Consider the following 25,480-nt stretch of genomic DNA (forward strand, 5'->3'; position numbering starts at 1 on the left):
AGTAGGCAGAGGCCTTGGTCGAGGGCCTGTGGAAAAGCTAACTGAAAAGACCAGCTTGTGAGAGGGAAATAAAAGCCTTTGGAAATAACCTTTAGGATAGCTTTTAAATTGATAGACTGAGCATTTTTTGCAAGGTGGTTTTATGAAGTATTTGAATAGCTGCATTCTAGAAGAAGAACTTTTCAGATATAAAGACGATTTAAAGCAAAAGGATTTTACTCCATAATGGAGTCTTCCCTTTCAATCTCTACATTTTATGACTCTTACAGTAAAAAGCATGTTCATATATAAGTTTTAAGAATTAACACTGTAAAACTGTATCGATACAGCCAAAGCAAAATGGATAGTTGAGATAATTCTGTAGAAAATTCAGGACAAATAATACTTTCCCTGAAATCTTTGTATAATGGAGATTACAAGGAGATATATATTTCTTGAGTCCCTTCTATAATTATCTTATTTTTTCCCACTGTGCTTTGAAGTATAGATGGTAGCCTCACTCAAAAGGTTTAGCTGGAGACTCTATGCACATGTACTCTGCAATTGTTGCAATTCTATCTGAATTGTGGGATGTTTCATCTTAACGTGCACATCATAAACCATGTTATTTCAGTTTAATTTGCTGTTCTGTTTCCCTGGTAATTATTGTTTGGAAGAATGGATTTAAAAAAAGATATATTTCGAGATAAGTAAAAATGGAAAACATGTTGTGTTTGTTTTTATGTCCTAATTTACAGATGTCTCACTTAACTTTTATTGTTATTTGTATGCATCACTTTGAAAATGTTTACATAATAGGAAACAAGCCTGTACAGACAGATAGTCTTTGGATAAGAGCAGAGAACAATAATGTGAATTTTTTGGAGCTGCGTGAAATTAAAATATGAAGGCTTTGAAAATGGTAAATCAATACCTGTGGAGAATTTGAATAATCAGTAAAAATGAATAAATAATTTTAAGTTGAAGGGATTCTTATGTTTTCATGGGCTTTGATGATTTTGATTAAATTTCAACCCCAGTTTCATGAATTAATGTTCAGAAAGATATTTATTTAGTCCCAAATAGCTCATCCTGTTAGGACGTTTTTATATAAAATTTTACTGGAAATTGGTTCGGGTTTTTGTTTTGTTATTCATTTGTTTAGTCAGCATACCAAAATTTAAAATCTCACTGGTATTTTATTCAGTCTCATCTTCTACCTTATATTTTAGCACACACAACCAATTCTGTACTATACCTTTCATCCCAACTGTGGAGTTCAATTCTCCCAACAACCCATTTTTTATCAATGAAAAAATTAAAGTCACAGAAAGATAGTTTCCTGCTCAAGGTCAGTGTCATACAACTACTAAGTGTGGAAGAGGTTAGCAGATGATATAAATTGAAAAAATGTTACAAATTTTTTTTTTAAAGATTTTATTTATTTGAGAGAGAGTGAGAAAGAAAATGCATGAGCAGGAGGAGGGGCAGAGGAAGAAGCAGGCTTCCCGCGGAGCAGGGAGCCCGATGCGGGACTCGATCCCGGGACTCCAGGATCATGACCTGAGCCGAAGGCAGTCGCTTAACCTACTGAGCCACCCAGGCGCCCCAAAATGTTACAAATTATTAAGCCCTATAGGAATTAGAATTATTGTACAAGGACTTGTTCTAGCATAAAAAAAAAAAGAAGCAGCATAATTCTTTTAAGAAAGCCAGCAAGGTTAAGTGAAATAGAGAATACAAAAAGAGGATTATTTAGAATTGTCAAGGGCAGCAGTGTGAGCTGTTTTGAGATTCTTCCCAAACTGGTACCATGTTATTTAATTAAATGGCAAAGAGACCTGAAAGTAGAACACAGAAAGGGATACGATACAGGCAATAAGAGTAGAAGAATGTTTTTAACAACTGCCACTATTAACCATTAGAAATGACTCATCTGGAAGATGATTTTCAAAGAGACACTGAGGTAAGAAGCCCAGAGCTTTTGTCCTGCTTCCCCCCTTGTTAGACGAGAGAGAAATTTAAATCCTTGGCTGCATGAACAAGCCGTGTCTGGTAGCGGTAAACGAGGACCATCCTTCTCTCCTCGACTTAGCCCAGATCGTGAGCCAAACCGAAGTGTGACGCCTCCACTACCGCCTTTGCCATTTCACACCAAAGAAATGACAAGTCCCCTGGCTAGTGACGACCAAGTGTTCCCGCTGGTGAGTTGCGGGTTGTTGGTTAATTTTTTCCTTGAGGGAGGGATTACTCTTGCACTGATACCTATATACTGATGTGCCCGGAGTGGTTAAAAATATATGTATATATTGCTCCTTGGATAGGACTCCAGGGTGGGTCTGTGGGTCATTTGGCCCTGCCTTCCATAGAAGGGAAAGAGATCCATAATGTTGCACCAAGTATTTCAATCTACGGCTATTCACCTCCAGCGCAGGCTGGAATTATTGGTGATGCTTTTTAAAAATCCAAGTGCTTAGGACTCATCCCTAGACACGCCGTGAGCCCTCAGTGATCTGCCTATTTTAGAGAGCTACAAGTGATCTTTTATGCCTGTTTAAAAAAAAAAACAACAACTCTTTTATTGACTCCGACATACATACAGAAATATGCACAGATCAGAACTGGACAGCGGGATGAATTATCACAAAGGGAGCAAAGGGTAACTAGCACGCAGGTAATAAACAGAACGTTGGTGGCACTCCAGAAGCACCTCTCACATCCCCTTCCAGTCACTCCTTCCACTTGCTCCCGAGGTAACCACTATCCTGACCTTTAACGTCATGAGTTAGTTGCAGCCATTTGTAAATTTTATGTAAATGGTATCATACTATATGTGTTCTTTGTGTCTGGCTTCTTTTGCTCAACATTATTTCTGAGGTTCACCATCCACATTGTTTTATATGGCTGTAGTTGGTCCATTCTTTTTTCTCTATAGTATTCCATAGTATGAGACTACAATTTATCCAGTTTACTGTTGGCAGGCATTTGACTTATTTCCTGCTTGAGAATATTACAAATAATACTGTTAAACACATTCTTGTATGTGTCTTTTGGTGCACATGTGTACACATTTCCATTGGGTATATTTCCAAGAGTGGAATTGCTAGGTCATGGGATATGCATAGGGTCAGCTTTAGGAGGTAATGCCAAACTGTTTTCCTAACTGTTTGAGCCAGTTACTACTCCAGTAAGAGTGTTCTTCTTGTTATATATTCTTTCCAACACTTGGTATTATTGGTCTTTTAATTTTAGCTTTCCTGGTCAGTGTGTAGTAACTTCCTGTTGTGGTCTTAATTATGTATCTGGTGAATAAAGCTGAGCAACTTTTCATGTATTTATTGGCCATTTTGATATTCTCCTTTGTAAAGTGTCTGTTCAATTTCCTTGCCTAACTTTCTATTGGATTGTCTTTATTCTCATCGATTTGTAGGAGTTCTTTATATATTCTGGATATAAGCCCTTTGTTGATTATGTATATGGCAAATATCTTCTCCCACTCTTACTTGCCTCCTCACTTAATAGTATCTTTTGGTAACCAGAAGTTCCTAATTTTAATACAGTCAAACTTATGAATCTTTTTCTCTATAGTTAACATTTTTGGTATCCTATTTAAAACTTGGCCTTTCCCAAAGTTATAAAAATATTATCCTGTTATCTTCTAGAACCTTTGGCTCTTTACCTTTCATATTTACATTTACACCTGGAATCCATTTTTGCGTATGGTGCAAGGTAGTATTCTCAAACCGTTTTCCCATGAAAATATTCAGTTGAATTTGCACATGTGCTCCAGTCCTGTACATTCTATTGAATTTTTTATATACAGAATCAAAATAATGACAGTTTGTTTTCTACTTTCATATCTTTGTACCTTCTTATTTTCTTTTTCTTGCTTTATTATCCTAAGGCCTCCTATAAATGTTGAGTAGGAGAAGTGGTATAAGCAGTATCCTTCTCGCATTCTTTTTTTTTTTTAAAGATTTTATTTATTTATTTGAGACAGAGAGAATGAGATACAGAGAGCATGAGAGGGAGGAGGGTCAGAGGGAGAAGCAGACTCCCCGCCGAGCAGGGAGCCCGATGCGGGACTCGATCCCGGGACTCCAGGATCATGACCTGAGCCGAAGGCAGTCGCTCAACCGACTGAGCCACCCAGGCGCCCTCCTTCTCGCATTCTTAATTGCAAAGAGAAAGCTTTCAATATTCCACCATTGTGTCTGATATTTACTATAGGTATTTTGTAGATTCCTTTGAAAAGATTAAGGAAATTCCCTTTTATTCCTAGATTGCTAACTGCTCATGAATTAATATGGAATTTTATCAGATGCTTTTACTGCTTTTGAAACGACCAAAAGAAAAGAAAAGAAATGACCATATAATTTTTCTCTTTTGCTTGGTTAATGTGATGTTTTTTCTTGTTAACCCAACTTTGAATTCTTGGAATAAACTCCACTTGATAACTGCATTTGATCTGTTCATATTGGCTTAGAATTTTTGCTTTGTGTTCACTAGAGAAATTAGCCTGTAATGTTCCTTTGCTGTCCTTGTCAAGCTTTGGTATCAGATTATGCTGACCTCATAAAACAGGTGGGAAAGTTTCTTAATTTCATATTCTTCTGTTTCTTCATTTTCCTTGACTCTCTGCATTGGTTTCTATGCATAAAAGCACCACCTCTCCCTGTCTTAAGAAAGTGGTTTCATGTAGGTTAATTTCAGTCTTCTATTTTTCAGTTCTTAAATTTTCATTTGATTCTTTTTTACATTTTCCAGTTCTGTGCTGAAAATTTCTGCCTTATGATTTAATTTCTTGAACATAATAATCACAGGGTTTCTTAAAGTAGATGTCTACCTCAGAAAGTAAGTAGTATTACTCTTAGCAATTGCTTTCACTTGTATTCAAAGTATATTATGCAATTTTCAGCACCTCTCCATGATATACTAATATTCGATACAAATTATAAACAATGACAACCACAGAAAATGTTTAAACTGGATGGGGTATCCCATGAGTACTTTTCTGTTTTTCTGAATTCTATCACCTTCTTTTGGTAGAGACTGGAAGTAAGATTTAAGCTGTTGTGGAAGGAGAAGACTTAAAACCATTAACTTTTGAAACGTTAGAGATCTCTAAAGCCTTGAAATGCTCTTTTGTGTTCATCTCAACATAAAATGCCAGAATTATTTGAACAGAATAAAATTTCATACCAATAAAGTAACTGAAATAAACTTCCTTATTTAAGCTATGGGAACTGCTAAGGGGATTTAGCAAATTCTGTATCAACAAAATTTGGATCTTTAAGGACTCTGAAGTAAGCATATACTCGTGAAACCAAACATGATGAATTGTTAAATACCATATGGTTCTAATGTCAGATGATTTTAGCATTTTAGGATCATTAGTCTCTGCTCAAATATCACCTCATCCAAGGGGCCTGAGCAACCAACCTACAGTAGCATCTCCCTCTCTTTTCCCTGACCGCTTGTCCTGGTTTTTATTTTGTTCATAGCACTTCACCATAAAACATTTTATGTCTGCTTGTGTGTTTGCCGCCCTCCTCCAGAATTTAAACTCCATGAAAGTAGGGACATTTTCTGTCTTTGTTTACTGTTGTAACCCCAGCACCTAAAACAGTGTGTAGCACTAGTAGGCACATAAAAAGCATATGAGAGTATCTGTTGTAATAACTTAATAAACACTGGGCTTCCTTCTATCTCTAAAATTCTGCGTCACTCCTTTGAGGAAGTTCATAGCCCCAGAGTTGCCAGGAAAGAAAATTCTCTACTGTTTTTGGTCTGGGCATGGGGAACTTAATCTGTGATGTTCCCTGAAAGACATGGCCTAGTCCACTGTTCTGGGTCCAGTAGTTCCCCCCCCACGTCTGCATTTTAACTTCTACAACAATACTGTTCCTTCTAAGACCACCAGCAACCTTCTACTTGTTAACTAAATATGCTTTTAAGAACTCGTCTTCCTTAATCATTTTTTCTTGAAACTCTCGTGTTCTCTGGCTTCTATGACCCTATTCTCCACTGATTTTCCTGCTGCCTTTCTGGTTACTTTTTCCCAGTATGCTTCCAAGCTTCTCTCTCCTATACCCGTCCTTTAAATATTAATGTTCGTCATTCAGTCATAAAATAAACATGTACTATAAGCACCCAGCTTATGGCAGGTTCTGTTCTAAACACATCTTTGATGGGACAAACAAATCTATAGTCTGGTGAAAGAGAGGAACCCCCCCCCAGTTGGATGAACAGATTAACAAATAGTGTTACAGACACAAAATGGAATACTATTCAGCCATGAAAAGGAGTGAAGTAGTGATACATGCTACAATGTGGTGGATGAACCCCCAAAAGACTATGCTAAGTGAAAGCAATTAGCCACAAAAGGTCATATATTTTATGATTCCACCTATAGGACGTGCTGAGAATAGGTAAATCATAGAAACAGGATGCAGACTGGTGGTTACCAGGGGCAGTGCAGGGAGCAGGGAATGGAGATCACTGGCTTCGTGGGTTCAGTTTCCTTTCAGGATGATGAAATTATTTTAGAACCAGATAGAGATGGTGGTTGCATAACATTGTGAATGTACTAAATGCCACTGAATGGTTCATTTTAAAATGGTTTTATTTGATGTACATTTTACCTCAAAAAAGGGGGGGGGAATTAATGACTGGAAACAAATGAATATATAAAAAATATCAAATAGTGATAAATTGAATGACAAAAAGAAAAGCCAGTGATGTGATAGGAAGTGATGGGAGTGTGAGGGATTACTTTCGGTTGAGTGGCCTGGAAAATGAGAAGGGGACCCTGAGGAGACCAAAATTATGTTGAGACCTAAATCAACGACAACAAAAAATGATCCAAAGATCTGGAGGAAGAGGGCTTCAGGCAGAGGGAGCCCCTGGTGCAAATCTGTAAGGCAGGGACAAGTTTGGTAAGTTCGAGAACCAGTCAGGTGGGGGGGGGTGGAAAGGTCTGGAACCTAGGAAGAGAGAGAGGATGGAATGAAATGGGGACAGAGAAGTAATCAGAGGAAGACCAGATCTGTAGAGACTATAGGCCAAGGGAAGGAATTGGAGTTTTGTTTTTAAAGTATCTTTTAGGAAGACCCTTTTGATTGTCAAATAAATAATAGAGGGGCAAAGGTAGAAGTGCGGAGAACAATTTTGGGGCTATTTCAGTAGTCAAGGCAAGAGATGATGAAGCTGGCTTGGTAGCGGTGGAAATAGAGCAGCATGTGGGATCCGAAATGTTGTGGAGAACAGACCAGACTGACAGTGGGTTGGCTCTGGGGAGTGAGGGAAAGAGAGGACTCAGAGATGAGTCCTAGGATGTTGGCCTGAGCACTGGGTGGATGCTAACACCACATTCTGACATGAAAGACTAGGGGAAGGAGCAGGGTTAGAGGAGAGAATCATGATTTCTAGATTGGGCACTTAATTCAAAAATGTTTATTAGACATGCAAATGGGGATATCACATAGGTGTTAGGATATGTGACTTTGGGATTCAAGGAAGAGATCAGAGCTGGAAACAAAATATGGGAGTAATCAGCATGTGGCTGATATTTAAATCTATAGGACTGGATGAGAATACTTGGAAGGGTATAAATAGGGAAACTGTCCTAAGACAAAGCCTCAGACCATAACATTTAGTGGTCCAATGGGAATCTTCAAAGAGAGGAGGGAAGATTGATGGCGAAGGAGGTGGGACCCATGAGTAACGAGGTTCATTTGCAGAAACAGCCATCGAGAAGATACGAAGGAATAGAATCCATGGTATAGGTAGAAGTAAGAGTCTCTGAAACAGAGTATGGCCTAAAATATAGCTACAGGTGCAAAAGGTGTGGAGAGGAGGGAGCTCCCTCCCGAGAAAGAGGCAAGGCCACCAGGTAATGAGTGAGAAAGTGAATATGCCAGAGAAGTGCAATAGAACGGTCAGGAGGTGTTACCATCTTACATTTGAGGTCATGGACTTTAAGTGAAAGCAGTCCCCACAGTAATACAATTCGTCCTCCGTCCGCCTGCCTGAGGATGCAGCTGCTCAGGTGCGGGCATGGTTCAGGCAGTTTATTTAGGCCTGGGTTTTGCAGAGTACCTAGGACAGAGACAGGATACAGGGAAGTGCGGGGGGCGGGGGGTGGAGACAAATTGCTGAATGGTTATAACGATGGATCTGGAATATAAGCAGAGTTAGAAGGGAATGAGTAGCGTGAGAAAGTGGGAATACTAGACTAAGCTGGAAGGATAATAGATGGGTTGCTGAAAATCTTGATTAATAAATAAAGCAGTTATCATTGCTGACAATGTCGAGAACATGAACATGGGAGTGGGTGCCTGAAATGAAGTTCTCTCCAAGATTCCATTTTTGAATTGCCTTTTTTATTTGCATGTCTTAGATGATTTCAATCAGACTCACAGCTTTAATTATCTATAACTTTAAAATATCTCTGATCCAGACCTACCTTTTGAGATCTGGACTGATGATATATCCCATTTTCTATATGACAATCTGTTTGAGTCCCAAGTCACCCCTAATTCAGCATTATTTAAAATCAAATGCACTTTCTTCATTCATATGTTAATCCAAAAATTTTGTTTAAAATGTACTCTGTGCCAAAATCTGTGCTAGAACCTGGGGAATCGAAAATAAACAAGACCTTACCCCTAATGGGCCCCTTTTACTGTTTTATTTTTTCTCAATAAATGGCACTGATGTCACCCAGTCATCACTCAAGCCAGAAGTTAGGAGGTCATCCATCTGCGATCAAGTTTCCTAGAATCTGAGATGGAGATTCTTATGAAAGTGATTTATTGAAGGTAGTATTCTCAGCAGAAGGAGAGTCAGGGAAGCAGTCTAGGGGAAGGGAGAAAAGCTAAACAAGGATGAGGTCTCAGCTAGAGATTAGCTTGGCCTGGTCTCACCAGGAGCTTGGAGCATGTACTGCAGGACAGAGTCGGTTCCCCTGGAGACAAGAAGTCTGGCGTTTTGTGCCCCGCGTCAGTCAGTCCTTGTCCCTGAGAGGAGAGGGAATGGGCTGAGGGGAATACTGCAACTTCTCAGATGAGGCAGGAGGCTCCAGCCCAGCCGAGGGCAGGTCTCCAGAGAACCAACACCCACAGTAGCTGGAGGATAGCTGCACCAGCCCAGTGAAGGGAATCCCCATAGGGCACCATCAGCATCCGCTGCAGTCCACCTCTTGAACCACTCAGATCCATGTTCTCTTCCTGCGGTTCATTCCATTCAGGCCTATCTTATCCAAGCTTCTGGCTGGCCATAATTTCTGGGAAAGCTTATAAGAGGAGGGTTAGTGCAACAAAATACAGGCCTTGATACTGCAACTGGTCTCAAGGACTTGACTGCTAGTCATCATCTCATCACCCATTCTAGGCTCCCATGCCCTTGTCAGGATGTGGTTTGCCATTTACAGTTAAAACTGGGCACGAGGGTATTTAAAGAAACCTCAGTGGCTCACCTGAATATCAGACATATTCCTTACCACCTCCATTATGTAGCAGTAGTCTTTGTGATGATTAGGGCCAGATACCTCTGCCGGGGGGTAGTACCTCTTTTCTGAGCCTCTGATCTGTTGGCACAAAGAGCCCAAGGTGGCTGGGTACCAGCCAATGCTTTAAGTTTAGTGAAACTCTTACAGGTCTCTTGGTGGAGGCATTTCCCTCTCTGAGACCCACCACCTGTACATCAACAGAGCCTCAAAATACAAAGACAGAAGGTACAGATTCTCCAAGTGGGTCACCAGAAGTGATAGAGAGTGGGGCCATTCCTCCATCCTCCCTTTTGTTCCCAGATTCGTGTATTCTACCTGTGGGAGACACAGTAGTATATAATAGCCATTGGTTGAAAGTCTATACCATATCCTGAAAACGGTACCCCATCCTCACAGGATATAATTTCCTGACGATGCCCCAGCCCTGCCTTCAAGACGTCTATCAGGCTAGCATATCGTCTAGATGGTGCTGTATGCAGGAAGACCAGTGAATACCATGGTCATGCCCCACTGCCATACTCCTCTGCTGTAAATTAGGTTCCTTTACTATTAATCAGGATCCCACGTCAGTAAATCTGTCTCTCTGTGAGCTCTCAGGGAGTGATCAAGGCCAAGGCCCTTCGGGCAGGAAAGGCAAATCCATAGAATACATGTCAGTGCTAGTAAGGATAAAACATTGCCCTTTCCAAGGTGTAAGGGACCTGGTGTAAACTAATTGCCACCAAGGGGCTGGCTGGTCTCTTTGAGGGATGGTGCCATATCAGGAACTCCTCAGCTTTGGTCTCTATTGCAAGCAGATGAGACACTCAACAGCAACGGTTAGCTAACTTAACCTTGGTGAAAGGGAGACCGTGCCGTTGAACCCATCTGTAATTTCCACTGGAGTGGCCGAGGACAGAGCTTGATCCAGTCGTCCTATCCACTTCGTAGATGCTCTGCCTCAGTTCCTGCATTGCATTCCTGCATTGCAGGAACTGTTCTGTGAGTAGTATACAGTTTTCTGCTACAGATGGTGTGGCCTTGCTCCAGAATCTTAAGGGCCTTCAATGCAACTTGCCTAGTAAATTCGCCAGAGGCTACACAAGGCAATTTTTTTCTATCAGAGATTCCTCTAGTATGAGATCTGCTAAGTCATCTGGCATAAATTAGGACTTCACAGGTCACAAACAGTTAAATGAGCAAGCACTTCCATATTAGCACGAAGTGTGTAACTGGGCGCTTACCACTGAGGCTTTGTCGGCTCTAATTGGACAAACGAGCTACATTCCAGCATTAGGGCCCTCCCCATGAGGAAGCCGCTCGAAGCCCGACATGCATCATGATGCCAGCCCTCCTCACCTGGCCAACTCCAGACAGCAATTAGCTCCCTTTTTCAGCCAATCCTTAATTGTTTTTTTCCTATTAAGCTTTCTTTGCCCAAGTCTACTATAATCTTCACTTTAGCTTTTTGGAGTTGCCTATTTTCAGATGAATACCTTTGGTTTTACAAATTAGTCGAGTATGTTTTAGGCAAGTCCCATGGTAATTTTGTTGTCCCTGCTTTTGCAGTTGGACATGGTAATATTCATTTCTGGAGCTTTCGAATATAATGGTGCTGTGATGTTTTCGTTCCTTGAGGATTTCACGAGCAGTCACTGTATTACAACAGCAGAGAGAGTTCAGCCTGGATTATTTCATTAAGAATTGTGCTGTCTGACCATGCCAGGGATGAAGCATGCCTGGAAACAGGAAGGTTTAGAAGGCTTTGTGTTCCTCATCTAACATTTCTTTCTCTCTTTAGTCTCCCCCAGATATAGTCTTCCCAGCCTCTTTGGCTGCACAGCATTTCCTTCTGGAGGAAGAGAAGCGAGCAAAAGAATTTGAGAAACTTCTAAATACACATATTGATGAACTGCAAAGACATACAGAATTTACTCTTAATAAATACACCAAGCTAAAACAAAATAGACACATATGAGCTTTTAAACTCTTTTATTTGCTTCCCTCACCCCAAGAAAAAAAGCTCTGGCAAAATATTTACAAAGCTGAATAATGAAACTGAGAAATTTTGTTCTGTTTTCTTAAGTAAATCATTTCTGTTAGGCAGCTAGAAAATAGTAAGTATTTTGTTCAATAAAGCTGTTTGTATTTCTACATTTACATAGTAAATTGTTTGGCTATAGAGTTACGATAAAATAAACGTGACTACTCCAAAAGAGATTCGTTTCCCAGTCTAAGGAATATTGTGGAATTAAATATGGGGTTTTTTCCCCCACTTGAATCATGTACACTGAAAACCCATTTCCTCTGTAACAACACAAAATGAGGGAAAGGGAATGCTGCATTCCAAATATCAACGCATCAAGTGCAGCTCAGTTCTAGGTTTGAAAACTCAAGGATTTTTAAAAATGAAAAGACATTATTCTGAGCTATGTCAGCATCCTAAAATGTCTTTTAGAAAAAAAGTATAGCTTTACTGGTTCCACGTTCATCCTTGTAATGTCTCTGTTTTAACACAGTAAGACATGGAACGTCCCAAGATTAATGCTTTCCTGTTAGCACTAATTACTTCATGGACATGAACAAGATCAAGAAGATACGAAACATTACTGTTGTGACATTCCTCTTTGTAATACCTGTTTTTAATACAGTAAAGGAATACGAAATTCTGTGGACTGAAAACATAAATGCCAAATCTGTATACAACAGTAATAGCATGGTAGTAGACAATAAAATTCAAGTTACAAACATATAAGCATGATAATCCATTCTTCTTTCTTTAAAAATGACATCTATATACAGATTATGAAAAATCCCTCTATAGTTACTCAAGGTAAGTCCTACAGCTTTTATAGTTTTCTTTTTCCCTTTGGAAAGACTGAATCTCAACATACTGAAAGATGAAGTCAAGATGTCTATAGATAAGTGTCATTGTCATGTGAAAAATGCAGAGCCCTGTTCCCTTTAGGTGATGGGACTGTGTAGATCTGTACAGGTCTTGCTATTTGCAGAAAGCCTTCACATAGCAATACTCATTTCAACTCAAAACAAGCCTGTGAAATCAGCAAGGTTAGAATCCTTATTCCTGGGAATCCAGCTGTTAAGAAACTTCCAGAATCAGGGTAATCAATGGAATCCGAGATGCCTGGCTTCTAATTACTGGCTCCAACTCTTACTACCTCCCAGTATCACCTTTTGTAAGCAAACAGATGGTGAACAAGGCTTATCCACAGAAGCCCTGTTTCATGACAAAACATGTGAGGGGGTACAAAGCCTTCAGTGTACCCAAAAAAGTCTATATGAGGAAAATAACAAAAGTTATGGTGCTTTAAAATTATTTGGTCATTTCTAGCCTGGACACAAAATATTTTTCAGTGTTATCTTTAGAGGATGGGCAGAAAAAGTATACGTTAGGAAAAGGGCATTCCATAAACAATTCTAAAATCTTTGTATCTGTAATGCAAATACAAACAATGCAAAAGCTTAAATACACATGTCTTTATAATCCCCTAAACCTGAACGCCACTTCATTCTCTTCAGGGTGGAGACATGATTAAAAATTGTGTGCTGAAATAAAGATCTAGCTACAGTGTTCTTAGAACTTAGCAGAGTCAAGAGAGCATGAACTTGGAGCACGTGCAGGACTAACAGGGAATCTGCTCCTCTGGATTATTATTTCAAGTCCCTAAGCAAACTTCTTTTAAATCACTAGTTCAGCATTGCACTTAATACCGGCTTTCTTAAAACAGTAGTTTTCAGTATTTTTTTTATTTTTATTTTTTTGCTTAACAGCAGGATTCATTGTTCAAAAGGAATCAAATGCTAAAGCCCAACATAAATATAATCAAGATAAAAAGCAAGCCAGCCTTCTGTTTGCATGCTGAGAGGAGGGAAAGAGGGAGCGCCCCCCAGCCCCCTGCTGCTCACACTCACTCAGCCCTTGGCCTCTCCCACCCTCCAGAGACCAAAGGATTCCCTGGAGCAGCACCCGGGTGGGAGGGCTGGGAGGAGAGGCAGATGTGCTCCGTATCACCTCAGCGCACAACACATTTTCCTACAGAAACCGTGTCATGGATAACGGTGGTAGCCTCCTCCCTTCTACAAAAGCCATTTTAGCCCATGATTTAGCTACAGCATGATGGGAGGAGGAGAAGGAAAGAAACAGGAGAAAGACCCATGAGGCCATCTAACACTGGACGGTGGCTCAAAGAGGAAGTGTGACCTGAGTTAACGTTTGCCTCATGACGGCTTAGATATACACTTTCACTCCTCAGTTACTCAGGGGCCTATTAACTGGTCTGGGAATTCAGCAAATTTGGGGGAGGGAGGGTGGGCTGCTGGAACATCAGAGGTAACCCCCAAATTTCAGTGAAGACAGTAGACAACTCTGGATTATCTGTCACCAGAGCTGGGAGTGGTCCTGGCACCAGCATTCCGAGATGCAGCCCCACCCAGGCCTGTCTCCTCCCACTCTGGGGGAGCAACCAGAGGCGAGCATTTTAGAGGTTGCCTCGTTAGAGAGGCCTGCCCTGGCGGTCAGTTTGTCCAGGTCCCTGCTGTGCCTCAACCACGGTTAGCCTGACCCGAGCAATCTAGACTCAATTATGGTTTCAGCAGGGCTGTGGGGTTATCTCTGCATCTCTTCCCCATGCCACTATCTACACTAACATCAATCTCCTCTTTATCTGTGTGCTTCCTGTCTCTCCAATGGGCCCAAAAGATCCTAAAAGAGAGGAGTTTTCTTAGGCTTCCCTGCCTCCCCTGTGCTCCCAGCACAGGACCTTGTCATGGGAGGTGTTTAGTAAGTAATGACTGATGGGCGGATTGAATCCAGACATGGGGGGTACCTTCAGCAAAGGCAATGAGTGGCGCAAATTCGAGGCAGTTTATGGAACAGTGACAAAACACAAGCTGTGTGAAATTGTCAACTGCAGAAGAGTGCTCAGACTGTAAGTTTGTCTAAACGCTGGTGGATGCGAGGGGGAGCTTCACTCCTACTGGACCTCACATAGGACCGTCTGAGTACACGTTCGTTTTATGTTTCAACTGATGTCTAATAGGACTCTGATATAAAACATCAGCCATAGTGCTTAACGGTCAGAGCAAATGAAACCCCGACAATCCTAAGACGTGAGCAATACGGTAGAAAGTGTGTGAGGGATTTGGGCCCAAGGACTTAAAGCCCAGTTAGCAACTGAAACTCTGCCCAGCCCTTCCAACACTGTAGCCCAGAGTGTCACCAGGAGCTAAACTCTAAAGGATAAAATACTTAGACTGATAAAAGGTTCTTCCCTCCTACAATGAGGCTGCCCCGTGGCTCAGGGATGACAGGGAATGGGCCATGGGCCTACTGGGTCCTGGCTGAGGGCAAATCCTGGGGGAAGGTTTTTGTGACCTTCAGGGAACTATCAGGGCACAAGTGAGGCCAAAATATCAGCACGAGTCACAGAAGTCAGCCAGGCAGTGTTCAGAAGCTGCCACTCATCACCATCCAACATGGGTCAAGAGAGGTGAGTCATATAACAAGGATAAACATGAGTCAGAGTCAGGCAGGCAATTACTGTAATGATGGCCGACACAGCAGAACTGCCAGGTAATCGAGAATCGCAAAGTTCCAACAGGGAAGGCTTCAGTAAGGCCAGGCATAGACTGAAGAAGGTGCCCAGAGCCATTAGCTGGCCCCATGACCGGACTAGAAATTCTTAGGCCTTAAAGGTTCTCGATGGTTAGGACAGCTTAGATCTGTTGGAGGCCAATGACTCCCCATGCCTTGGCCCCGTGACCTGCACAAAGGTTCCATTTCCTTATCTGTAATCAGTCATAATACTACTGTGCCCAAAAATTTTTGAGGGCTGAAGGAGGTAATATATAGAAAACAGTTAAGAGTCTGGCACAGAGCGAGTACTCAGGAAATGCTGTTAGCTCTTATTGCCATCCTTGCCCTCTGAGGCAACAGGTCTGAGCTCAGAAGACAAAATACATCCTCAAAGAGCAACGCCATCATTTATCCAGGACCATGTGCTAGGCACTATAATATAAATTAAACTTATTTCATCATTAGTTTTATTAAGAAATAATTTACATGCCATAAAGTTCACTTGTTTCCAAGGGTATAATTCAGTGATATTTCACTAAATTTACAAAGTTGTGCAGTGACTACCACAACCCAATTTGAGAACATTTCCATCACTCCAGAAAGATCCCTGTGCCCATTTGCAGTCATCCCCTCTCCCCACGCCCAACCCCAGGCAGCCGCCCACCTGCTGTCTCTGACACTTACCTGAACATTTCCTATGAATGGATTCATATAATATGTGGGTGTTTGCATCTGGCTTCTCTCATTTAGTATTTTTTTTGTGGTTCATATTTTAGCATGCATCAGTATTTTGTTCTTTTTTTATTGCTGCCTGGTATTCAGTTGTATGAATAAACCATATTTTGTTTATCCACTTCACCCATTGATGGACATTTGTTCTTTCCAGTTTGGGGCTATTCTAAATAAAGCTGTTATGAACATTTACCTACAAGTCTGTGTGTGGACATGTTTTCGTTTCTGTTGAGTCGATTCCTGGGAGGAGAATTTCTGAGTCACATGGTATATTCATTTTTAACTTTTAAGAGAAACTGTCAAATTGTTTTCCTAAGTAGCTGTACTATTTTACATTTCCACTAGCAATTAGAAGGATTCCAAGTCTCCATATCCCCTCCCATACTTGTTCTTGTCTTTGATTATAGTCATTTCAGTGTGTGTGAAGTGCATTCTAGTTTTAATTTACATTTCCCTAATGACTAATCATGTTGCGCATCTTTTTGTGTGCTTATTAACCATTCATATTTTTTGGTGAAATGTCTATTCAAATCTTTTGTCCATCTTATAATTATTTCTCTTCTTATAAAATTATAAGAATTCTTCATATATTTCGGATTTAAGTCCTTTATCAGATACATGATTTGCATAGATTTTCTCTGAGTCTGTGGCTTATCTTTTCATTTTCTTAATGGTGTCTTTGAAGCACATAAGTTTTTTATTTTGAGGTAGTACAATTCATTTTTTTTTTTTATGGATTGTGCTTTTGGCATTGTATTTGAGAAATCTTTGCCCAACCCAAGATCACAAATATTTTCTCCCATATTTTCTTCTGAAAGTTTTCTAATTTTAAGTTTTACATCAGGTTTGTGGTCTATTTTGAGTTAATGTTTTTGCATGGTGTAAGAGTCTAGATTCGTCTAGATAGAGCACAAGTAGGCAGAGGGAGAAGCAGGCTCCCCGCTGAGCGCGGAGCCCCACGTGACACTTGATCCCACTACCTTGAGGTCATGACCTGAGCTGAAGGCAACCGCTTAACTGACTGAGCCACCCAGGCGCCCCTAGATCCATCTTTTCAAATGTGGGTATACCATTGTCCCAGCAGCATTTGTTGAAAAGATTATTCTTTCCCCCATCAAATTGTCTTGGTACTTTTGTTGAAAACTCAGTTAGTTGACTGTAAATATAAATATAAGGAACACACACAGAGAATAATATATTCTGGACTCTTAATTCTGTTCCATTGATCTATATGTCTATCCTTAGGCCTGTACTATATAGTCTTAATTATGGTGGCTTTGTAGTAAGTTTTGATATTGAAAACTGTAAATCCTCCAACTTACAAGATTTTTTTTTTTTAAGATTTTATTTATTTATTTGAAAGAGAGAGAGGGAGAGAAAGAGAAAGAGAGAGCACGAGCAGGGGGAGGGGCAGAGGGAGAAGCAGATTCCCCGCTGAGCGGGGAGCCCGATGCGGGGCTGGATCCCAGGACCCTGAGATCATGACCTGAGCCGAAGGCAGACGCTTAACCGACTGAGCCACGCAGGTGCCCCTACAAGATTGTTTTGTTTGTTCTGGGCCCTTTGTATTTCCACATAAGTTTTAGGATTAGTTTGTCAGTTTCCTGATTTTTGCAAAAATAGGGCTGCTGGGATTTTGATAGGGGGGTTGAAATGACAATTCTCTCCAAATTGATCTATACTGAATCTCAGCTTGGTGAGAATTACCATCTTCATAAGAGAATTGCTGCCTTAGGAGTTCCAGGATGATGCTCATAGGGAAACCCTCTTGGGAAGGCACCCAAGGATAGATGCTGCACTTAACAATTTAAACAGAATATCTTCGTCCCTTGCCTGCCAAGGAGGGGGGAAACAAAATGCCCTAGGACCTAAGTGGTTAGAGGAAACCACACTTATTTTGACACTGACTGTTGACAACTGATAATCAAGACTTCTGCGGGGTCACAAGAGCCTGATGTGTGACTTCCTAAACACAGAAATGATATGGAAGAACCCATCAGAGATAAAATTTATTTAGCTCTGTGTGCTTCACACAAAATAATTCAGTTTTTCATTTATTTCGCCAATAGGTCTTTTGTGATGGTGGCGCCTGGGCAGCTCAGTCAGTTAAGCAGACAACTCTTGATTTTGGCTCAGGTCATGATCTCAGGGTCCTGAGATTGAGCCCCGCCTCAGTCTCCATGCTTGGCGGGGTATCTGCTTGAGGATTCTCTCCCTCCCTTTGCCTCTTCTCCCCCACACTTGTGCTCTTTCTCTCTCTCTCTCTCAAATAAATAAATCTTTTTTTTAATTAATTTTTTTTATTCTTATGTTAATCCCCATACATTACATCATTAGTTTTTGACGTAGTGTTCCATGATTCATTGTTTGCGTATAACACCCAGTGCTCCATGCAGAATGTGCCCTCCTCAGTACCCACCACCAGGCCAACCCATCCTCCCACCCCCCTCCCCTCTAGAACCCTGTTTGTTTTTCAGAGTCCATTGTCTCTCATGGTTCGTCTACCCCTCCGATTTCCCCCGCTTCATAAATAAATCTTTTAAAAAATATGTCTTTTATGGTGAACTACCTAAAAGATATGGTGAACTGCTTAAAAAATTATTATATAAGATGAGGCCAAAGGGCAAATACTAAGACTACGCTATGTTGTACTTGAGGTATGCACAATAGATCTGTCTTCATCAGAGAATTTGATACATTAAAATGATAGAATATAAAATAACTGAGCTAACATTCTCCCCATTTGGTATGATCTCTTTGGGGTTTTGTTTGTTTCTGAAAACATTATAGCTTTGAAATTCTTCATTTTCATCAGCTTGAGGAATATCTTCCAAAAGTCAGTATTGTTTGAGCTCAAACAATATCCAAACATATCTCTTGGCTGAGATAAATTATTTGATGAGTCATTCCCAAATGATTTTGATGGATAAAATTATGAGTAACCAAACTAAAACAGCTCTTTGGCTTCAAATACAGAGTTTGCTACATACAAAGTTTAATTTATAACCAAAGGTTTTTATATCAACAAGAGCTGAACCCAAGAATTTGGGGAATACATACGTATGTGTGTGTATGTGTGTATGTAAGTATATGTATGCAGTGTATACACATACCCATACATATACCTACACATAAATCTCTGAAAATAATCATCAAAAATAAGATGAGAGAAAACTTTTGGAAGTGAATATGTTTATGACATAGGTAGTGATGATGGTTTCATGGACATATACTTATCCTCAAATTCATCAAATTATATACATTAAATATGTACAGCACTTTATATGTCAATCATATCTCAACACAGTGGTTTAAAAAAACAAACATGAGTCAAGAACATCCCAGAGCTTGAGAAACATATACAGAGTAATGTCACTATTTTTAATATTAAAAATATGAGTACTTAAGAAAATATAGGATTTAATGGCCAAACATAATTGCTTCATTTTGGAAACTATGCATTTATTTCATTGAAGATATTATGCTAGATGGATAAGGCACCCAAAATTTTGAGTCTGTCGTTTAAGCCACCCAGTTTATAGTACTTTGCTATATGACCCCTAGCAAACTAATACACTCATAAATCCCAAACTTGGAGCTGAGAAAGCTGACAATCTTGAAATGGCAAGGGACACAAACAAAAAAGCTCCAGCAAAGCCTGTTCTCTCTAAGTAAAAGAAAAGAGTCAGCCTAGCAGGGCAAAAACCTTTTATACAATAATCACTCTGGGGTGCCTGGGTGACTCAGTTGGGTAAGCATCTGCCTTCAGCTCAGGTCATGATCCCAGGGTCTTGGGATCGATCCCTGCATTGGGCTCCCTGCTCCGTGGGGAGTCTGCTTCTCCCTCTCCCACTGCTGCTCCCCCAGCTTGTAATGTCTCTCTCAAATGAATAAATAAAATCTTTAAAAAATATAATAATCACTCTAATTTAGCCAAACACCCCAAAAAACTGTGGCCCCACTCTCACCTCCACAAGCAAATGTAGACAGAGAGCCTAGATTTCCACCCTTGTCCCAAACCCTCTACCAGGGTGTCAGAGAAGGTTGAGTAAGGTGGCAGAACTTCCATCCCCGCCAGCAGGTGATGAGGATCCCCCTCAGCAGTTTCAGTGGAGACTACATGGGGAGCCCCCATGAAGCAGCAACAAAGCAACCCTACCCCTCCCCAGTAGGGTGATACCAGTGGAGGACATGGAGAGTCAGGATACTCACCATGCCTCAGTGGTAATGAGGCCACCCTTCCCCAACAGTGTCACTGGAGTCCATGTAAGAGGCAGTAATGAGGCTCCCTTACCCCTCCCAACCAGGTAGTATCAGCAAAAGACTACTGGGGAGCCAGAACTCCCACCCCACTCAGCAATGATAAGGAAGCCCTCTCCCCGGCGATTAACAGAGCCTGAGTCAACACCTGGACTTTCACTACATCTGGAAGTAATGATGCTCTACCCCATTTCTCTGCTCAAAAGTTGTGAGAACAGGCCTACCAAAATATAGCATTTAAGTAAAATCCAGAGTCTCACAATATAGTGCCCCAACATACAAGTTTCAATCTAAACTCACTTATATCAAGAATCAGAAAGACCTCAACTTGAGAAAAGACAATCAATAGAGGACAACAGCAAGATGACAGAGATGTTAGAGTTATCTGGCAAAGATTTAAAGTAGCCATCATAAAATGACTCAGTCAGCAATTAGAAACATGTTTGGAAAAATGAAAATATAGGAAATTTCAGCAAAGAAATGGAAGATATAAAGTGAAACCAAATGGAGGTCTTAGAACTGAGAAATACAGTATCAAACAAAAACTGGGTGGATGGGCTCTAAAGTAGAATGGAGGAGACAGAGGAAAAAAATCAGTGAACAATAGGAATCACCCAATTTGAACAGAAAGAAAATAGAATGGAAAAAAAAATCAACAGAAAAAAAATCTCAGAAATGTGTAAAACTATAACAAAAGACCTAACAATTGTATCACTGGAGTATTGAAAGAAGAAGAAAGGGCAGGGTTAAAAAAGTGCTCATAGAAATAATGCCTGAAAACTTCCCCCAAAGCTGAGCAAACCCCAAACAGGATAAACCCAAGGAAATCTACATTATGACATAGTATAGTTGAACTTCCAAAAACTAAAAACAAAGAAAAAATATTGGAAGCAGGAAGAAAGAAATAATACCATATCTATAAAGAGAAAACAATTTTAATTAAACCAGATTTCTAATCAGAAAACATCAGACCAGAAGTAAATGGCATAATATTTTCAAGTGCTGAAAGAAAGAACCATTAACCCAGAATATTATACCCAGTGAAAATATCCTTCAGGAATGAAGAGGAAATCAAGACATTCTCAGATGAAGGAAAACTAAGAAAACTGGTCACCATTAGAATTAAGGAAGTTCTATAAACTAACTAACTAAATAAATGGATGGATAGATGAATGAATGAATGACACCACCAAGCAGAATACATATTCTTCCGAAGTGCCCTCACAACGTATGCCAAGGTCACAACATGAGTCATCAAACAAACCTCAACAAATTTAAAAGAAACAAAATAATAGACAGTATATTCTACCACTAGAATCAAACTAGATATTAATAACAGAAAGAAACTAGAAAATAAAAAATAGGAAAAGAAAGAACTAAAAATCAATAACAGGAAAATCTCCAAACAGTTGAAAACTAAACAACATTCTAAATAATCAATGGGCCAAAAGGGAAGTCTCAAGGGAAATTTAAAAAAATATACAGAACCATTTGAATGGAAATTAAATGTAACATAAAATTTGTGCAAAACAGCTAAAGCAATGACAAGAGGGAAATTTATAGACTAAATGAACACATTAGGAAAGAGAAAAAGTCTCAAATCAATCATCTAAGCTCCTCTCTCAAGCATCTAGAACAAAAAGAACAAAATAAATCCAAAGGAGGCAGAAGGAAGGAAATAAAAATGATAAGAGCATAAATCAATAAAACTGAAAGCAGAAAAACAGTAGAAAAAATCAGGGAAACAAAGAGCTGATTCTTTTTTTAAAAAATCAATAAAACTGATAAATCTCTAGCAAGACTGACAAAGGAAAAAAAAAAGGAAGACACAAATTACCAATATCAGGAATGAAACAGGAGACATACTGAAACTCTGCAGAAATCAAAAGGATAATAAGGGAATGCTGTGAACAACACTATTATGAATGCTGCGAACACAAATATTTATGTGACAACTTAGTTCAAATGGACAAAGTCCCTGAAAAACACAAACTGCCACAACCCACCAATATCAAATAGATCACTTGAATAACCCTAAAACTGTTGAGGAAACCGAATTCATAATTTTAAAACTATCAAAAAAGAAATCTCCAGGCCCACGTGTTTTCACTATAAAATTCTAATAAAAGTTTGAATAAGAATTAACACAAATTCTACACAATCTTTACCAGAAAATAGAAAATTTCCCAATTATTTCATAAGCTAACATTACCATGATCCCCAAACTAGACAAAGACAGTATCAAAAAGTACAGGCCAGTATCCCTTGAGAATATAGATGTAAAAATCCTTAACAAAAGATTAGCAAATAGAATTCAGTAATATATAAAAGGAATTATACACCATGATTAAGATTTATTCCAGGGATTCAAGCCTGTTTCAATATTCAAAAATCAATGTAATCTGCCTAAAGACATACAAAGACTAAGGAAGAAAAATCCTATGTTCATATCGACTAATGAAGAAATAACATTGACAAAATTAAACACCATTTCATGATTAAAAAAACTCAGAAAAATAGTAATAGAAGGAAACTTTCTCAACTTGATAAATAACATTTACCAAAAAAAACCTATGGATAATATTTTACTTAAAGGTGAAAGAACGCTCAGGACCACAGCAAGTATGTCCATTCTCACCACTTTTACGAACACAGTGCTGGAAGTTCTAGTCAGTGCGATAAGTGAAGAAAAGAAAAAAGGTATCCAGATCAGAAACGAAGAAACAAAACTTTCCCTATTTGCAGATGACATGATTGTCTGTAGAAAGTCCCAAGAAATCTACAAAAGAAGTCTTAGGAGTAAGAGGTGAGGTCAGCAAGCTTGTAGGACACAAGAGAAACATACAGAAATCAATTGTTATTTCTATATACCAGCAATGAACACATGGACATTGAAGTTAAAAATATAATATTATTTACAAGCATTCAAATAAATGAAAGTAGGTGTAAATCTAACAAAACACATGCAGGACTTGTATACTGGAACACTGAGAAAGAAGTGAAAGAAGATTTAAATAAATGAGAGTTATAATGACGGATTGGAAGACTCATAGGAACGATCTCAGTTTTCCCAAAATCAATATATAGGTTTACACAGTCCTGTCAAAATATCAGCAAAATTTTTTTGGTAGACTTAGACAAGATTATTCTAAAATTTATATGGAAAGGCAAATGAACTAGAATAACTAAAGCAATTACGAAAAAGAGTAAAGAAGATTCAGTCTATCCAATTTGAAGACTAAATATATAGGAAAAGTAAGCAAGACATAAGACATGTTAAGTCTCATACTTTATACAAAAATCAACTTTTTTTTAGTAATTAACAAATTGTAAAATTATACAAAAATGGATGACGGGCTTAAATGTAAAACTATAAAATTTTTAGGACAAAAACATAGGAGAAAAGCTATGGGACCTATAAGAGTTCCTACACATGAAGGAAAAGCACAATCCATAAAAGGAAAAATTGATAAATTAGAAGTCATCAAAATTAAAAACATTTGCTCCGCTAAAGGCCCTGTTAAGGAAAAAAAAAAAAAAAAAAAAACCTGGAGGGCCTGGGTGGCTCAGTGGGTTAGGTTAAGCAACCGACTCGATTTGGGCTCAGGTCATGATCTCAGGGTCATGAGATTGAGCCCTGCTTGGGGCTTGGTGCTCAGAGGGCAGTCTGCTTCTCTCCCTCTCCTTCTCCCTCTGCCTCTGCCCCTCCCCCTGTCCACACTCTCACTCTCTAAATAAAATACATAAATCTTTAAAGGAAAAAAAAAGCTACTGGGAGAAAATATTTGCAAACCACATATCTGAAAAAGAACATGTAGAATGTATGAAAAGTTCTCCAAACTCAACAGCAAAAAATCCAGTTAGAATATGGGTGAAAGACATCAAGACACATTTCATTGAAGAGAATGTATACAGACTGCAAATAGGCACATAAAAAGACGTTCAACATTATTGGCCATTAGGGAAATGCAAATTAAAACCACAATAAGATATCACTACACATCTATCAGAATTAAAAATTAAAAAATAGTGACAACATGAAATGCTGCCAAGAACACAGAGAAATTGGATCACACTGCTGGTAGGAATGTGAAGTGGTGCCGCTACTTTGGAAAACAGTTTGGCAGCTACCGTGTGATGTAGCAATTGCACTCCCTGGCATCAATCCCAGAGAAGTGAAGACTTATGTTCACACACACACACACACACACACACACACACACACACACACACACACACACACACCCCTAGCCATGAGTGTTCATAGCAGCTTTTTTCATAATAACCCCAAACTGGAAACAACACAGATGTCCTTCCGCCGGTGAGTGATTAAAGAAATAAGTGCAAAACGAAGTTCAGGGGAGAGAAATGGCTGCAGCAGCGGGAGCAGAGAGATGCAGTGTCGCTGGCTGCGAAGGTGGAGAAAGGGGACCACGGAGCCCAGGAACTCAGGCAGCTTCTAGAAGCTGGAAGAGATTTTCAAAGCAAAAACAGAGTTGGAATCTTGGCAGCACTGGACAAAGGGAAAAGAAAATTACGAACTGGTCTTGGCAGAACTGGGCAGAGAGAAAAGGCAATTGCTAGTGCAGAGCCCCGCTTCAAGGCAGCCTGGAGCTGCAGTGGGCATTGCCCTCCCGGGACCCTCTCTTCCTAAGGACTTCAGGTCGGGGCTGAGCAGCAGCATTCTGCAGCCCTGCGAAGGGCGCCTTGGTGCGCACACCACTGTCTGGGTAGCTCGCAGCTCGAGACTGCAGTTGGCAGGCTTATTCTTCCCGTCTTCCCTCGCCTTGACCCAGAGTGGAGAAAATATTTTACTGAAAAGTGACTTTGTAATGTCAAAGGCCAAAGCTCCTATCATTCAGTGTGGTACAAACTGGGACTTTCAGAATTTTGGTGAACTTGTATATTTTGTGCTTCTTTAAAAGAAGGGTACGGGTAAGTGAAAGCAAAACGGGAGGATAATGGGATGATGAGAGCTTTGGGAGTTGGGTTCTCTAAGGAACTGATGATGCTATACCTGTGATTGTAACTTTGTTGTTGTTTTTGAAGTTTTTATTTATTTGAGAGAGAGAGAGAGAGAGAGCACGAGCGGGGGGAGGGACAGAGGGAGAAGCAGACTCCCCGCTGAGCAGGGAGCCTGATGGGGGGCTCGATCCCAGGACGCTGGGATCATGACCTGAGCCAAAGGCAGACGCTTAACCAACGGAGCCACCCAGGCGCCTCTGTAACTTTTTTTGTTAACACAGTTTGATTTTTAACTCTAAATGAGACTCTGAATTGGATGGTCACATAAATTCACCCTAAAGCCCCCAACTAGTTGGACTCAGTATTATCATGTCCACAATAGACTTTCAAGAACCACTTATAATATTCGGCTTTAAAAAATGAGGGTGTGGGGCGCCTGGGCAGCTCAGTCATTAAGC

General features: G+C 39.9%; 1 protein-coding gene and 1 long non-coding RNA gene across 2 annotated transcripts in view; both read left to right on the forward strand.

Moving 5' to 3' along the window:
* DEUP1 (deuterosome assembly protein 1) overlaps positions 1–11,687 on the forward strand; it is an 80,420-nt gene extending 68,733 nt beyond the window's left edge. The window contains exons 14-15 of the mRNA XM_081799015.1: positions 2,075–2,183; positions 11,271–11,687. Of these exons, the coding sequence (XP_081655141.1) occupies positions 2,075–2,183; positions 11,271–11,447 (286 nt within the window). The 3' untranslated portion in view covers positions 11,448–11,687. The remainder of the gene's footprint in view (positions 1–2,074; positions 2,184–11,270) is intronic.
* A 12,684-nt stretch (positions 11,688–24,371) lies between these two features.
* LOC115937234 (uncharacterized) overlaps positions 24,372–25,480 on the forward strand; it is a 2,530-nt gene continuing 1,421 nt past the window's right edge. Inside the window, exon 1 of the long non-coding RNA XR_004072553.2 lies at positions 24,372–24,992. This is a non-coding gene — a long non-coding RNA (uncharacterized LOC115937234). The remainder of the gene's footprint in view (positions 24,993–25,480) is intronic.

This window comes from Leptonychotes weddellii, chromosome 11 (genome assembly GCF_054177405.1).
Source record: "Leptonychotes weddellii isolate Sample4059 chromosome 11, ASM5417740v2, whole genome shotgun sequence".
Classification (NCBI taxonomy): domain Eukaryota; kingdom Metazoa; phylum Chordata; class Mammalia; order Carnivora; family Phocidae; genus Leptonychotes; species Leptonychotes weddellii.